This window comes from Gopherus flavomarginatus, chromosome 11, assembly GCF_025201925.1.
Source record: "Gopherus flavomarginatus isolate rGopFla2 chromosome 11, rGopFla2.mat.asm, whole genome shotgun sequence".
NCBI classification, from domain to species: Eukaryota; Metazoa; Chordata; order Testudines; family Testudinidae; genus Gopherus; species Gopherus flavomarginatus.
This window is the reverse complement of record NC_066627.1, coordinates 42,162,136-42,177,214: the sequence shown is the minus strand read 5'-3', so window position 1 is coordinate 42,177,214 and position 15,079 is coordinate 42,162,136. Positions and strand designations below refer to the sequence as shown.

Genomic DNA, 15,079 nt, shown 5'->3' with positions numbered 1-15,079 from the left:
TTTGTCTTTGCTTTTTATTTTAAATAATGCATAACTTCAAAAAGCTCAAATTTGGCTGGAGCATAAACATTTTTTGTATGAGATTTAACTTTTAATGAAGCACATTTGATAGACAAGGAAGAATATTTTCAAAAAAGTTTTGTAAAGTTATTAGAAATTATTTGAGGAAAGTGTTACATATTCATTTAAAGTGAGGAAATGATTCAGGAAACATCAAAACACCACAGTAATAGTTGCTGTATTATAAATAGTGTTGAATGGATAACATCACCGCAATGGCTAGCAACGGGATGTGTCAGTGAGATGCATTGTTGTTTTTAACTTTCCTAAATTTTGTAAACTGAATTGTGACATTGGAGTTACATCTCAAACTAGCTGCAAACCATTCTATTTAGTTCACTGTGTGAAACAATAAGAGGGAAAGTTATAAATACCCTTTATATAGGGAGAAGGAGGGCACCAAAATAAACTTCTAGATAAAATTCACAAAACTATGAGCTAATACAAACCACTCTAAACATTTAATTTAAAAACATTATGAATACAAAAAAATCTTCCATAATATAAAACAAAAAGAAAGTGATGCTATTGGTTAATACTCTTTCAGTCTGTTAAGAAATGTTTTAGAAGGTACCTTCAAACTTTTTTCTACACTCCTTAACAAATACTGATTCAGCTTGATGATTGGAGTGCAGAACAAAATAGGTACGTACTGTTATATCCTGATAGATAAATACACATGTATGCTCCTAAAAATCACAAATGTAAAGCCTATATCTGCATTTACCTGAGAATAAATAAATGTTATGACAGTTTAGACCATATTACATGAGCACTCATTGTCATGACTTTTGTCTCACACAACACACTGTTACATTCAGACTCGGACTATACCATTCTAAAAGCTAGTAAATTGTGAAGATGGCTGACACAGTACAACTTGCTCTCATGGTTGTTATTTTTGTGGGGTTTGCTGTACTAGCCATTGTTTGAGGAAAAGGCACCATGGGTGTTAATTTCAGTGTTACTATACTTCATACTCATATACATGAGATATGCTTTGGTTTAATATAGAAAAAAGTAGATACTTTTAAGAGTTCTCCCTTCAGATATGTAGGTGAGTATTACTGCTTTTTTTTTAAATAGAGTGTCCTTGTATAGTGTTCTGATATTAAAAATCTTTTTCAAGTGTATCTTGTTCTTGGCTAACTTCCACTTCTACCTCTTCATATTCATCTACCTCTACTGTGGCATCCTGATACTGCTGGTACTCAGACACCAAGTCATTGGTGTTGCCTTCTGCTTCAGAAAACTCCATCTCATCCATCCCTTCTCCAGTATACCAGTGGAGAAATGCTTTCCGTCTGAACATAGCTGAGAACTGTTCAGAAACTCTAATGAAGAGCTCTTGAATGGCTGTGTTGTTGCCTATAAAGGTAGCTGCCATCTTCAGCCCTCGTGGTGGTATGTCACACACTGCCACTTTCACATTGTTAGGGATCCACTCCACAAAGTAGGCACTATTTTTGGTCTGGATAGCCAGCAACTGTTCATCCACTTCTCTGGTAGACATCTGGCCTCTGAAGATGCATGCCACAGTCAAATAGCGTCCGTGACGAGGGTCACAGGCTGCCATCATGTTCCGTGCATCAAACATTTGTTGGGTAAGCTCTGGGACCGAGAGGGCTCTGTATTGCTGACTGCCTCGAGCTGTCAGTGGAGCAAAGCCAGGCATAAAGAAGTGCAGGCGAGGGAAAGGCACCATGTTCACAGCCAGCTTCCTCAGATCTGCATTGAGTTGACCAGGAAAACGGAATGAGGTGGTGATGCCACTCATGGTCAGGGATACCAGATGGTTGAGGTCACCATAGGTGGGGCTGGGGAGCTTTAGGGTTCTAAAGCATATGTCATACAGAGCTTCATTGTCAATACAAAATGTTTCATCTGTGTTCTCTATCAGCTGGTGGATGGACAGTATGGCATTATATGGCTCTACAACTGTGTCTGATACTTTGGGTGAAGGCACTATGCTGAATGTATTCATAATCCTATCAGGGTATTCTTCTCTGATTTTGTTGATGAGGAGTGTGCCCATACCAGATCCTGTGCCTCCTCCAAGTGAGTGGATGAGCTGAAACCCTTGCAGACAATCACAGCTCTCACACTCGTTCCTGACCACATCCATTACACTGTCAATCAGCTCAGCTCCTTCTGTGTAATGGCCTTTAGCCCAGTTGTTGCCAGCACCTGAATTACCTGTGAACGTAATTACAGAAAACCATCCACAAATTTATCAGGCCAAATGTAAAAAGACATTAATAAGAATGCTGCCAAATACTGACATGTAGAAAAGCCATAGGACAAATGACATAGTGGAGAGATATCATAACTGCCCACAAATACAAAAAAAGATGTTCTAAGGAAGCCAGTGTCTAATTACTCCTTAGCTAATGGGAATGATGTGCATTTGCTGAATCTGGGAAAACTCAGGTTGGAAAAACTCTAAAATATGCAATTGCACACCTATCTTTCACATTCAGTTCAGGAAAGAGTCAACAAACTGATTTGTTTCCTCCAAAATTGTTAAGAAGAAATGGAATTTCCTTATTTTGCTATTTTAACACAGTTCTGATGTTAGTTGCTAAATTCATACAAAATTACTACCATTTTCAATAGTAACCACAATTCTTTATTACATGCTGCTTACACACTCAAAGTTTCCAGTAGCACTAGAACAAGTTGCTGCATTTCAAATACAGACAAAAAACAACTAGGAATTATAAAACTTTTTCAGATACAAAATATCTATGGCTCATCCCTTTTGTGAACCCGGAACAGTTCCAGGGTAAAACTCCTGTATCTTGATTTTCAATGACCCTCTAAACCTTTCCTTAATTGTAATACCCTAACTAACTGTGACTAAAAACATTAAGAATGTTACTTATTCCCCAGAATGTTATATTTTGACTATGGCTTTACTGGCATACTTTACAATTTAAAAAAAAAAAGGTTTTCTCTTCCATGTTGCTGTGAGAAAAGGAACCTACACACAACAAAGGAAATATGGACACTGACTATATACAAAGTGGTGTCAAATGCAAAAAGTTAACTGAGAAAAACAGAAATTTGTATCCACTTATCTCTTCCAATCTTTGTAATTTTAGGTGTTAATTGCAACATTTTGCACACTATTTTCTAATTATTTGACTTCTTGACATTAGAAAGACCAATTCTGCCAAGATATTGAAAAACTTGTTTTGAATAGGATGTTTTGCTTAGCTTGGCAGCTGGGGTTTTAAAGACCCACTGGCATTTGTATGTGAAGGTACAATAAAAATGTAATACTTTGTTTTAAATTCCAGTGCAAAGTGCTCTGTATTTTGTTTGTTTGTTTTGTTGTGTTTTAACATTCCCAGGCATTTTAGGGACCCCAATCACTGCAGTATTGCACTAGCTGAAGAAGGCTGAAAAGTGAAATTGACTCATTTGTTTTAAATGAATTAAATGCATACAGTAAATCAGAATTAATAGTGAAGAGTGAATCAGATTTAAAAAATTCAGTTTTAACACTTTAAGTTCTTATTACTATCGCAGACACAAACTTTAAAAAAATGTGTGGCTATAATCTGTCTCCCTCTAACACTATTGTAGCAATTCTGTGTTAAGAGTGAATACTTTTTTGCTTTATGTAGGGATGCTTTTAAAAACAAGCAAACAAACAAAACCAATATATTTTAGGGAACCCCTGTGTTTGGGATTCTGGGTCTGTCAACCTTCACAGTATCCCTATAATGTCTTATTTATATTATTAACAACATATTGCACATACCATGAATAAAATTGTCAGGTCGAAAGAGTGGGCCTATTTTGCTGGATCGTACACTGTCCATGGTTCCAGGTTCCAGGTCCACCAAGATAGAACGGGGCACAAACTTCTTGGCTGTGGCAAAAGAAAAGCAAGAATAAATTGACAGGTAGCCAGGCAAAAATCTTACCCCCATCACATCACATCTCAGTTTAACCATTTCAGTCAGCACATTCTACAAAAATTCTACATTCTACAACAGAGCAAAGTGCAAGCCATGCTATTGAACTGATAGTCCCTTCAATAATTACAGATTGTCACAACCTGGAAAAACCCTCATTGTCCAAGCAACATTGGGCCCACTCCTGCAGTGCTTACAGGGAAAACTTTTGTTGATTTCAGTGGGAGTTTTGATCCGTAAGAACAAGTTAGGACTACATGACAGGAAGAGAAGATACAGGGTGGTATTTTCTAAAGCATCACAGTGACTTAGGAGAACAATTCCAATTGGAAGCAATGGGACTTGTGCTCCTAAAACACTGACTTTGAAAACCCCACGCACCCACAGTGTTTTTTATTTTAACTCTCTCATGTTGACTTTGTAATCTGCTCAGCCAACCCATTAAAGACCCTGAGCACTTACAATGAGCTTCGTTGAAGTACACATTAATTCTCTCAAGCTGCAGTGGTGAATCACCATGGTAGTTCCCAGTGACATCAATTCCATGTTCATCACTTATCACTTCCCAGAACTGAAAAAGGAAACAGGACTAAAGTAAGCACTTCTTCATCCCACCATTTACCTATAAACACTGCCACAAGGGGGAAAGCATCTTACCTAATACAAGCAGCCTAGTATGAAATGCATCAGAGACATTAATAGCAGAACCAATAAGTGCCACACAAAAAGTCAACAGATATGTGTTTACAGTTCTAGGCATCAACTGCGCAAGTTGCATAAAGAAGGGCATTATAGTCAATTGCAAGATTCCCATTGATTTTGAGGGAAGTAGCCCCAGGCCCAGCCTGTATGAGCATACGCAGTAAGGGTCTTTTGAGGATTGGCCAGCACTGAAGTGAGTATGGAGGCATTCTAACTGACTCAGACAGGTTTACACGTTTCAGCCAAAACGCTGTCACCCTTTCATTAGGTGTAGCTTGCATACTTCACAATGCCAGGCAGATGGGACCAGTTAGCTACATAAATGATCATTTCCACAAGCAGTTGCACACACAGTCCAAGGAACTGTGCATGTGCATTAGGTCTGCAGTTGGGTTTGGGTTTTTCTGAAGATGCAGACGAGTAGAATAAGGAGTCTGGCATAGAAATTGTCACAGATTCTGGGGCTGCAGAGGCAGAAAATGCATTTCAGAGTTCAAGCTTGAGTTTACATTCTGAGCCCTTTCACTTTTCCTAATGATGCATATTTAATTTTAGTAATGCAGGTTTAGTGATGCACATTTAAGAGTGTTTGGATCTGGAGTTTGCTTCTGGCCCATACCATTTAAAATAAACACTGCTTTCTTGTAAGAGGCAGACTTGAAGGCAACATGCTCAAAGCATACAGGAACAGCTCATCAAAAACCAAAATTAGTAAAACTCCTATCTAGACCTCCATTCCTAGCTCCAGCCCTGGAGTCTCTTATCTAAGCAGCTCATTACAGCAGTGTTGATGCAGCCACACCCTCTGTCATGAGCAGGCTATTTTAATTTTAAAGGTCTCTTGCCTTTAGCACACAACTTCATTTTAAATTTACAACTATAACACGTCTAGATGATGGCACTTATGTAGTATGAGCATTTTGCACCAACATTACTAGAGACCAGCAGTTTGCAGAGGAAAGTTTCTGAGCATGTGTGTATGTGAGAGAGAGAGAGAGAGAGAGAAAAGTGTATACACCTTTAAAAAGCCACATTGACTTTTTCATTCAGAAAATATTTCCTCTTGGGCTAGTCCTGCATTTCCCAGGGAAAGAAGTCAGTGGGCATTGTGGATGGGCGAGAAATCCAGGCCCCCAGGCTTTCTGTTTTGTCCATCTGCTAAAGAGCTCATTTTTCTGAATTGTCCCATGTCATTTTGATAGACTCCTACTAAAGCGAAAAACTCCTGCAAAAGTCATGCAGCACAAACAGTATTTCTCCCATTGCCTGTGCACACAATACATAATCATTTCCATCACAGCCTATGATATAGGTTTATGCTTAAATATTATTTCTTTCTTGACACACAAACAAAATAAATTACAGTCACAAGCAATGGCAAGAACCCTAACATTAAGTGATGACAAAATCACTTAAAGCCCCTTGGCTGTAAAACCAAGATACATTGCAACCTCTTCATTAATATCATCCTCATCTAGATTGCTGCAAAGAGATGATCCCTGCCTATTCTGTCTACTTTTGATGCCATCTATCACTGCTGCATCTGTGCTAATGCTTGTATTTAATTAGAGGGGTAATTAATGTATAACATTTTATGTGCAGGATATGAGACTCAACAGTTATTGAAAAATTAGCCATCTTATACCCTATAATATGCTTTAACAGCAATCTTTATGAAGCTATTCCCAGGTTATGTATCTCTATGTGCACATGTATAATCTCAAAACTAGTTGAAACAGTTTATCTAAGGATTTTTTTTAATTGCTTTTGATCTGAACTCTGTGGTGCTTGATGCAGTTGTTTTTGAGTTATGTAAATATAAATATACATTTATTTGTCTTTTGTAACAGTAGTTTTAGACTGGAACCTTAACTCCGCTTTCTGTCAACCTGGGAAAATTCTACTCACACGTTTATCTTGGTCAAGTAATTTTTTTTTTATGGTCAAGTAAAATACCTTTTAAAATAAATTATTACAATCAGCAGCATATTGCATGTGGGAGTAATACATTATTTGTCTAGATTAGTACATCTGCATGGGAACTTTGCAAGACTGGTATAAATGTTTATTGGCAGGATTGAGTTCCCTTGAATGCTGATAATCTTCACAACCAAATCGTCACATAACTATTGCAGATGTTTTATGCTCAGCCCTTGCATTTGCCCGAAGAAGAAGCCCGTTGCTATTACATTAAAACCTACACCTTCACTTCTCATGCTTCTCAAGCTGTCTATGAACAGAACTCCATGCTACTCCACATCAATCCGTATTTAATCACTCCTGTGCTGACCATATGGGCCCAAGTCATTTGCCACTAATGATGGTTACTGAAAACAATTCTCACCTTAGCTCCAATTTGGTTTCCACATTGGCCAATCTGAAGATGCACAATTTCACGCATTTTATATAGCCTGGAAAGTTCAGCAGCTACAGCCTGGCTCAGTCGCTGGAAGAAACTCTCTCTCTCCTGCAATATCAGCTACAGCCACACTGGACTCATTTCAAAAAGGGCCTTTTTTATACTGATGACGTTGTCACTCAACCAAGCAGAGGAGTATCCAACCCCACACATTATGCTCATCTCCGTATTAACAAAGCCTGCACACATATAGCCAAAACTCCCATTCACTGGGCTTTCTTCCTATGTATCGAATGTAAGATCAGATGTACGTTGCAGAGTATGTGAAGAGGAAGAATTTGCTTCTCCCTCAACTAACATTAAGTCTGTGTGGCATGTGGAATGTGTCTGTTCAGAAACAGAGGCACTAAAAGTGTATATATTCAATATTGAAGGAGCGCAGCTCTCTTATCTTGTCTGCTTTAGACACAGAGGCAAACAAATTCAAGCCAAAGCCTCAGCTGTTTGTGAACTGAAGGTGTGATTGTTAAATGCCACAGCCTCTCATCACTCTTCAAGCAAAACTCCCATGGATTTCACCAAGAGCTCCCTGCATGGATTGATAGTGGGATATTGCCCATAACTCACTAAAATATAGTCCTATCGCTACAATACGAATCCAATCCAAATCCAAATACACAATACAAGCCTGAGCAGCAATGATGATGAAGGCTAAACATCTGCCAGCACCAATGCTATTTACATCCCTAAAATGATGTTCTGAATAGAACTAGTAGCCATGAGTTTATAGCAATATTCTGTTTAAGAGAAAGGGCTTGAGTCCATAAGACTTAGCTGCTTTCACCAGATGTTACGTATAGGCCTCATAAAAATCATTGCCAACTTAGAAATGTGTGTGTGGTTCCTCACCACAATTAGTTAAGGCAACATTCACAACCAATCGTGATCTTCAAGCATTAGGCCTCTACTCTCACAACTCAGCCACACCAATTCAGTTCAACAGCTTTATCAGCCTCAGGGCATAACACAAAGAACTGAAAAACCACTTGGCAGTGCACACCCTTAACGCTGACCTTAATAATGTAATGAAGTTAGCTTAAAAATTACAGTTTTAGCCTCTTCATCTACTATACCACAGGCAGGGAAAGAACTGAAGTCAATTACATACTCAGCACCGCTCTATTTTTGCCTTCATTTCTTTTGCCTGCACCTCTCTCTCTCTCTCTCCACACACTCCACCCTGTCCCAGCAAGTATTTTATATTTTAACTTTGTAATTGTTGGTCACCCTATGAAGCACTTTGGGTTACAGGCTGAGGCAGCGCATGGGGTGGTTTGTTTTATTGTTATACCTTGGCTTACTATAATCCATGTTACACTGCCATGAAGTGCTGAACATTTGTACGTCTGCTGCGAAAGCCTCCTTATAACACAGGGACATTATTGCTTCCCACAAGGAATTTGGCTAGGAAGAAAGACTAGTATGTACCATGGAATCTACCATCAAAACAGAGGGAGGGAAAGCCTGGCCCCATTGCAGTTACTGATAAAATACAGTGTTCCCAAGGAACACTGGAAATGCTTCACTGCATCAAAGAACTAACATAACTCCAACCAGTCCCATGCCATAGGGATGTCCCCTGCAGATAGACACAGGTCTGGTATCTCAGAGCACCAGATGGCCCAGCCAGGATGCTTTTGTGAGTTTAAGACGGCTTCATTATACATTAGGCGCGTAGTGCACTTCAGTGACATGCTCCTTTCAGTCTCCAAGTAGGCCAGAGGAAAAGAACTGAAGACGCATTAAGATGATTCCTTTAAATGTCTATTTTGAATAAACACAGAAGACCGGCACGGTGGAAGAACTTGGCTCATTGAATGAGGTTCTAGTAATTTGTTTTATCACATTATGGAGAACTATAAATAAAAAAAGCCAGTCTAGAGGCCTCCTGCCCCCACCTCCCCGCAAAGGAATATCAGCCTAATCCAGACTTCCCCACCACAAAAGTAGTGTCACTCTTGCTAGCTGCTAAAGAAAGAGCCAATAGAAATAAGACACCGATCCAAAAAATGCTCCCAGAACTACAACGTACAGGGAACAGAGCACAACTTCTATGTGCACACATCAGGCATAATGATCCTTTTGCCCCTAGACCAACCCTATCAACCTTCACATGCCTGAGAATTCTAATTCACCCAGCAATTACTAATGAGAGCAGTAAGAGGAAGAATGAACTCTTTCATTTGTTCTTTAGAATGGGGTAACTGCATCATTTTTCAGCTGCAGGCGATCCTCTAACCATTCTATTTTAACAGGCAAGGAAGTTGTAGCATGTTCACCTATTGCATCGTGAGTATTTTCTAGCGCTGGAAGAATGATGGAAAAATTATCGGTGAATTTTCCTTTGCATTGGAAAGCAAATTTGAATTTAGCATTATATATTTTCTGTTCACTTCCTGAAAACGTTCAAACATTCAACTTCTACTGTTAGGACAGGGGTTCTCAAATTGAGGGTCGGGACCACAGGGCGGGGGGTCACAAGGTTATTATATGGGGGGGTCACAAGTGATCAGCCTCCACCCCAAACCCTGCTTTGCCTCTACCATTTATAATGGTGGTAAATATATAAAAAAGTGTTTTTAATTTATTGGGTGGGGTCGCAATCAGAGGCTTGCTGTGTGAATGGGGGTCACCAGTACAAAAGTTAGAGAACCACTGTGATAGGAATATTTGCACAGTTAAGTCTCAAGTGGCGCTTAATTACAGTCAGTCATCCAGTTAGGGCAAAGAATCAACACTGCCTGACCAATGCACTTAACTTACACGGTCTGCATTGTAAATCATTACAATTGGCTAATGAGTGGCACCCAAGAATGAGTTGCTGAAGAAATTGGCAGAATGGGATTGAGTAAAACACACATTTGAGAATGTCACAATCTTTTTGAGAACAATTCCTGAGCAAAGAACAAAAAAAGTGAAAATAAATGATACACTGTGACTCATTCAGCCATAGTAAGTATATTTTTTTCTAAAGATACCTGCCTGACCCCATTTGCGTTTTTTTAACAGCTTCGAAATACAGCTTGGATATGTTGTTGCCTAAGGCACAAAGTACCTTCATACCCTCAAATATGGAATCGTTTAAAATGCACTTTTCTGTAATGCTCCATCTTTAGACAAACAACTCTGGTTTTTACCCTGACATTCCTTGGCTGTTTGGCAATGTCAAGCCTGTTTAATAATCCTAAGGCATTCCTTATCTGCCAATGTTGTACATGTGTTACCATTGATAAGCAGTGGATGTTTTCAAGTGCTCAGCAACTGTAGCATGTGGGAACATGGCTGAAGTGTTGCGTCTCTGTAAATATATTGACTTAGTTTAAGTGAACGTAACAAAGTGCAGGGGAGCGCTGTATTGGCCATTAATATTATCAGCCCACTCCATGTTTCCACTCTCTTTAATGTAAGTTACATAGTGACAAGGCATAAAGATGTTCCCCCCACCCACCCCCAGCCCTCCCCAGCATTGTAATCATTAGCGTGCAGCCATGAGTGCCAGCAAACAAGCTACTCTCTGGCCTCATCCTTGGCATGCCTGGATCACAACTGAGGAGATGGAGAGGAGCGCACTACAATCTGGAAGGCTTCTTTAATCCTTGGTTTATTTCAGGGGTCGGCAACCTTTGGCACGTGGCTCCTGGCCAATGGGGGGGGGCATGGGAAGCCATGGCCAGCACATCCTTCAACCCACACCACTTCTCGTGGCCAGGGCCAGCTTTAGGCCAATTCCACCAATTCCCCCGAATCGGGCCCCGCGCCTAAGAGGGCCCCGCACTCAGTGAAAATCCCTTCCCTGGCTAGAGGCGCCTTTTTGATTTTTACTCACCTGGCGGCGCTTCGGGTCTCCAGCGGCACTTTGGCAGCGGGTTCTTCACTTGCTCTGGGTCTTTGGTGGTACTTCGACGGTGGGTCCTTCACTGCTGCCAAAGACCTGGAGCGAGTGAAGGACCCACCGCCGAAGTGCCGCCGAAGACTCAGAGAACCGGCCGGTGAATACAAGCCCCACGTGTTTTTTTACAGGTGTCTTTTTGTTGTTGGTTTGGTTTTTTTTTTTTTAGTCATCCCTGTCGGGGTCCCATCAAAACTGTTCGAATTGGGTCCCGCACTTCCTAAAGCCGGCCCTGCCCGCGGCCCCCATTGGCCAGGAGCAGTGAAGCTCAGCCAGTGGGAGCTGTGATCAGCCAAACCTGTGGGCACAGCAGGTAAACAAACTGGCCCAGCCCGCCAGGGGATTTACCTTGGCGAGCCGCATGCCAAAGGTTGCCGACCCCTGGTTTATTTGCTGAGACTGCCAATAAGAAAGTCATTGAATATTCATTCTTATGATGGTGTTTTGTTGGGGGGAGGGCGGGGCTTTTTTATTTTATTGTGATGGGACTGGACGGAGGCCAGCAAATAATTTGCATTACAGGGCACAGAATGGCCACCAGCCTGTAACCAATTCTAGCCACAACCGAGAGGGGCCAGAATGCCATTCCTGGGACTGTTACAAACTGTATGCAGCCCTTCCATAGCATGTGGCATCTTCAAAGCCTTTTACAATACCTATTGAAAGTCAAGCCACCATCTGTTCCACGTACAGAAAGCAGGTCATGCTTCACCACAGAAACGAAATTACTTGTTGCCAGCACAAGCTGTTTGCCTTTGAAGTTTCTCTCTTGCAATACAGTTGAGGTTAGAAGAACAGCCATTTACTTTTTCTGCAAAATCTCCTCTCTTCAGTCAGGCTTAATGAAGGCATCAGCAGGCTATGCCTTAGGGTAAGATGGGCCCTGCCTCCTCATGGGCAGTTTTAAGGATCTCTTACCTTCACCCACATTTTGGACTCTCAACAGGCATTTTCATTGTGGTGCACTAATTACATGACTGCCCGGTAAAATTTTAAAGAACATCTAAATAAACAAAGGGCCTAAAACCCACTTTTAACAGTGACATGAGCACACAGGAGCTCAGGGCCAGATATTTAAAAGGATTCAGGTGCCTCCACAGGCAGCGTTTTGCCTACTGTGGGTGCCACTGACGTTTTCAAAGCTGCAGCTCAGGCACCACCTCACCACCTCCCCCCCCCCTACCCCCCCGGTGCCTCAGTACCCTAGATGCTTATGTTTCTGTTAGTTAGCTGGCATTTTCAAAGCAGCCTCAGTGCTCCAGCCACCCCAATGAGCTGCTCATAGCTGTAGCCCAAGCCCAAGACCCCGAGGCCCTAAAGCAGAGTTTTTTAAAAGAGGCAGGCAAATACCTATCTTGCCACTATCCAATCACAGGCGTGCTCTCAGCATGCCTTCAACCTGACACCTGTCAGACCTTGCAACAGGGCACTGACTGGAGGGCACAGAGGCAGCATTAGCACCTGCACAAAAGACAGCCAGGGCACAGTGAAGCATAGGGCAAGCATTAGCGGGGTATTGTACATATGAGAGTGTTTTGGCTGCTAGGGCATGGGCTACTCAAGTGACTGACCTGACCAAGGTGGCGTATAGAGTTTGCAGCTGAGGATCCTGAGCAGAGGGAGGAGCTTATTTCTGGTGTGTCAGGCACATGTACCAAATCAGTTATTTAGGCACCTAAATCCCTCTCCCCTTCTTTGGCATTTCATAGCTGATTAGATTAGATGGCTCTCCACTTAGCTGGCTGGCTTTTGAAAAGCCCTTTCTTAGGCACTTAAGTGCCCCCTTGCACTCAACAGGCAGCTGCTTAACTCGGGAGTGAAAATTCCAGTAGGCACCAGGTCACCTAGGGGATAGGCATTGTTCCACCTAGCCAAGCAATGCCAAAAGCCCTTTAAAAAACTGGCCCTCATTCGCTTGCAATTGGATTACGGCTTGTGATTGCCTGGCACTTTTGAAAACAGGAATTAGGCTTTTAAGTCACGGTAGGGCTTTTGCAACTTTTCCATATATATATATGTATATAAAAACTCTCAGGCCTTCCTGTGCTAGTACGTATATCAGGAAGGCCCTAGTGGTTAAAAAAAACCACATGGCTAACAAAACTGGACATGCCTGCGGTCATGCAGACTCTGGCTACAGTTTACCAATGTGGTGGTTTGTAGCTCTGTGTTTCCAAGCATTTCCTGCATCGTTTCATACATGATGGGGCCTTTTACCTGGAATTTGTCATCCCTTTAAAGCATTTGTCCTAAAGCAGCTGCATGTGTATCACAAACCTTTGTGTTGGGTGCATCACATCTGTTGACTCATCTCCGTATGCCAAGTGTAGCAGATGCTATTTATTTTCAAAATCAGTTTTAGTTTTAAAAAAGTGTGATGTCCAGGCTGAGCCCTCAGGTGTCAATCTTAATTACACGGCAATACAGGTGGATTTGTGAAAATTCTAGCAGAGCAGTTTATATAGAGGCCAGAATGTCCCAGCTACCACGGGCTGAATGTGGGGAGTGGCTAGCACAGGGATCTGAACTCTCTCACCAGCACGTTATCTGTTCAAAACTGGCACAAGAGAAAGTAACAATTTTTGGTCATCAATCTAATGGCTTTGGTGATTTATATGTAGTGCATTTCACAACTCCTAGCACCTAATGGACAGGTTTCCATACCACCAAAGAACTGGGGAAAACCCACTACCACAATTGGCCCCCATGTTTGTCAGCTCAACAGACAGGACAATCACTGAACAGCCATGGAAATGGAACTCTCAGAGATGCTCACACCAGGTTAGCGTTAAGCCACATCAGGGCACTGGACTGAGCTTGCACTGCCATTACCAGCCTACATTGTACCTGTTCTGTGGTTCAGCAGAGGATTTCAGTCTCCAGGGCTGGCAAGATGGCACTTTTCACTTAGAAAAATAATTGTCAGGCATTTGTGTTTGTACCACTGTGTGTCAGCAAAATGTGCAATTTAATTTAATTCTCCAGAAAGATGTGTCACGAGATGTAAAAGTTGCACAACAGTCAGAAATGCACATAAAAATTGCACAACTGGTTTTGCTTCCGCTTTCTGTTCCCACCAAGAGCTTGGTCAGCACTATAAAGGTAAATCTAGACTGCACAAAACTCCCCCTCCAGCTGTGAGGTTCAGAGACTCAGTCTATAGACTGGGGCTTGTGGGTTATACTATGGTGTTTTTAGCTGGAAACACCCTAGACGTTCCTGCTTGGGCTGCAACACCTCACCAGCGGGGATGCTCTCAGAGCCTGAGCTGAACATCTCTACACTGGCATGTTTAGTGCCACAGTGTGAACCTGAGTCTCCAGACCTGGGCTCTGAGACTTGCTGCCACAGGGTTTTTGGTTTGTTTTTTTTCCCATGTAGACATGCCCTCTGTGGTTTAGACCAGTACTGGGTCACAGACTGTAAGGCACTGGGTCATGGCGGCTCTGGTCAGCACCGCCGATCGGCCATTAAAAGTCCCATCGGCAGTGCTGCCCGGCTAAGGCAGGTTAGTTCCTACCTGTTCTGACACCACGCTGTGCCCTGGAAGTGACCAGCAGCAAGTCTGGCTCCTAGACGTCAGGGTCATGGGGCTCCACGTGCTGCCCCTGCCCCAAGCACCAGCTCCACACTCCCATTGGTTGGTTCCCAGTCAGTGGGAGCTGGGGTGCGGTGCCTGCAGGCGAGAACCCCATGGAGCAGCTTGCGTCTCGGACTAGGAGCCAGACCTGCTGCTGGCTGCTTCCAGGGCACAGTGTAGTCCGCCGTGCCAGGACAGCCACTCATCTGCTGACCAGTAGCCACCCAAGGTAGCCTGCATCCCAATCCCCTGCCCTGAGCCCCCACCAACCCAGAGCCCCTTCCTGCACCCCAAACCCCTCATACTTGGCCCACCCCAGACTCTGCACCCAGAGCCGTGACCCCCCTCCTTTACCCCAACCCTTTGCCGTAGCCCTGAGCCCCCTCCCACACTCCAAACCCCTCATCCCTAGGTCCCTTGGGTCGTGGGCATCAACAATTTTCTTCAACTGGGTCGCCAGAAAAAAAGTTTGAAAAAAACCCCTTTGTTTGGACTACGATCCT

General features: G+C 42.5%; 1 protein-coding gene across 2 annotated transcripts; it reads right to left on the bottom strand.

Annotated features, from left to right (window-relative positions):
• On the bottom strand, positions 1-7,256 carry TUBB1 (tubulin beta 1 class VI). Of its 2 annotated transcripts, XM_050917794.1 has the most exons (5): positions 7,033-7,256; positions 5,707-5,913; positions 4,449-4,557; positions 3,830-3,940; positions 1-2,256 (listed from the first exon to the last, which is right to left on the bottom strand). In XM_050917794.1, exons 4-5 carry the CDS (start codon positions 3,888-3,890, stop codon positions 1,172-1,174), a joined length of 1,146 nt encoding a protein of 381 aa, XP_050773751.1. In that variant the 5' UTR covers positions 3,891-3,940; positions 4,449-4,557; positions 5,707-5,913; positions 7,033-7,256; the 3' UTR covers positions 1-1,171. The 2 variants fall into 2 exon arrangements, with proteins under 2 accessions (XP_050773751.1, XP_050773750.1); XM_050917793.1 differs by lacking the exon at positions 5,707-5,913 and having other exon boundaries at positions 7,033-7,243.
• Between the last annotated feature and the right edge of the window lie 7,823 nt (positions 7,257-15,079).

What these genes read in the sequence shown, in the direction of transcription:
- TUBB1 (XM_050917793.1), bottom strand. Translation starts at nt 7,089, where the DNA reads ATGCGTGAAATTGTGCATCTTCAGATTGGCCAATGTGGAAACCAAATT. An exon ending in GAAACCAAATTGGAGCTAAG is followed by an intron (nt 4,558 to 7,032) that starts GTGAGAATTGTT and finishes TTCCTTTTTCAG; the next exon opens with TTCTGGGAAGTGATAAGTGA. An exon ending in GTACTTCAACGAAGCTCATT is followed by an intron (nt 3,941 to 4,448) that starts GTAAGTGCTCAG and finishes CTTTTGCCACAG; the next exon opens with CCAAGAAGTTTGTGCCCCGT.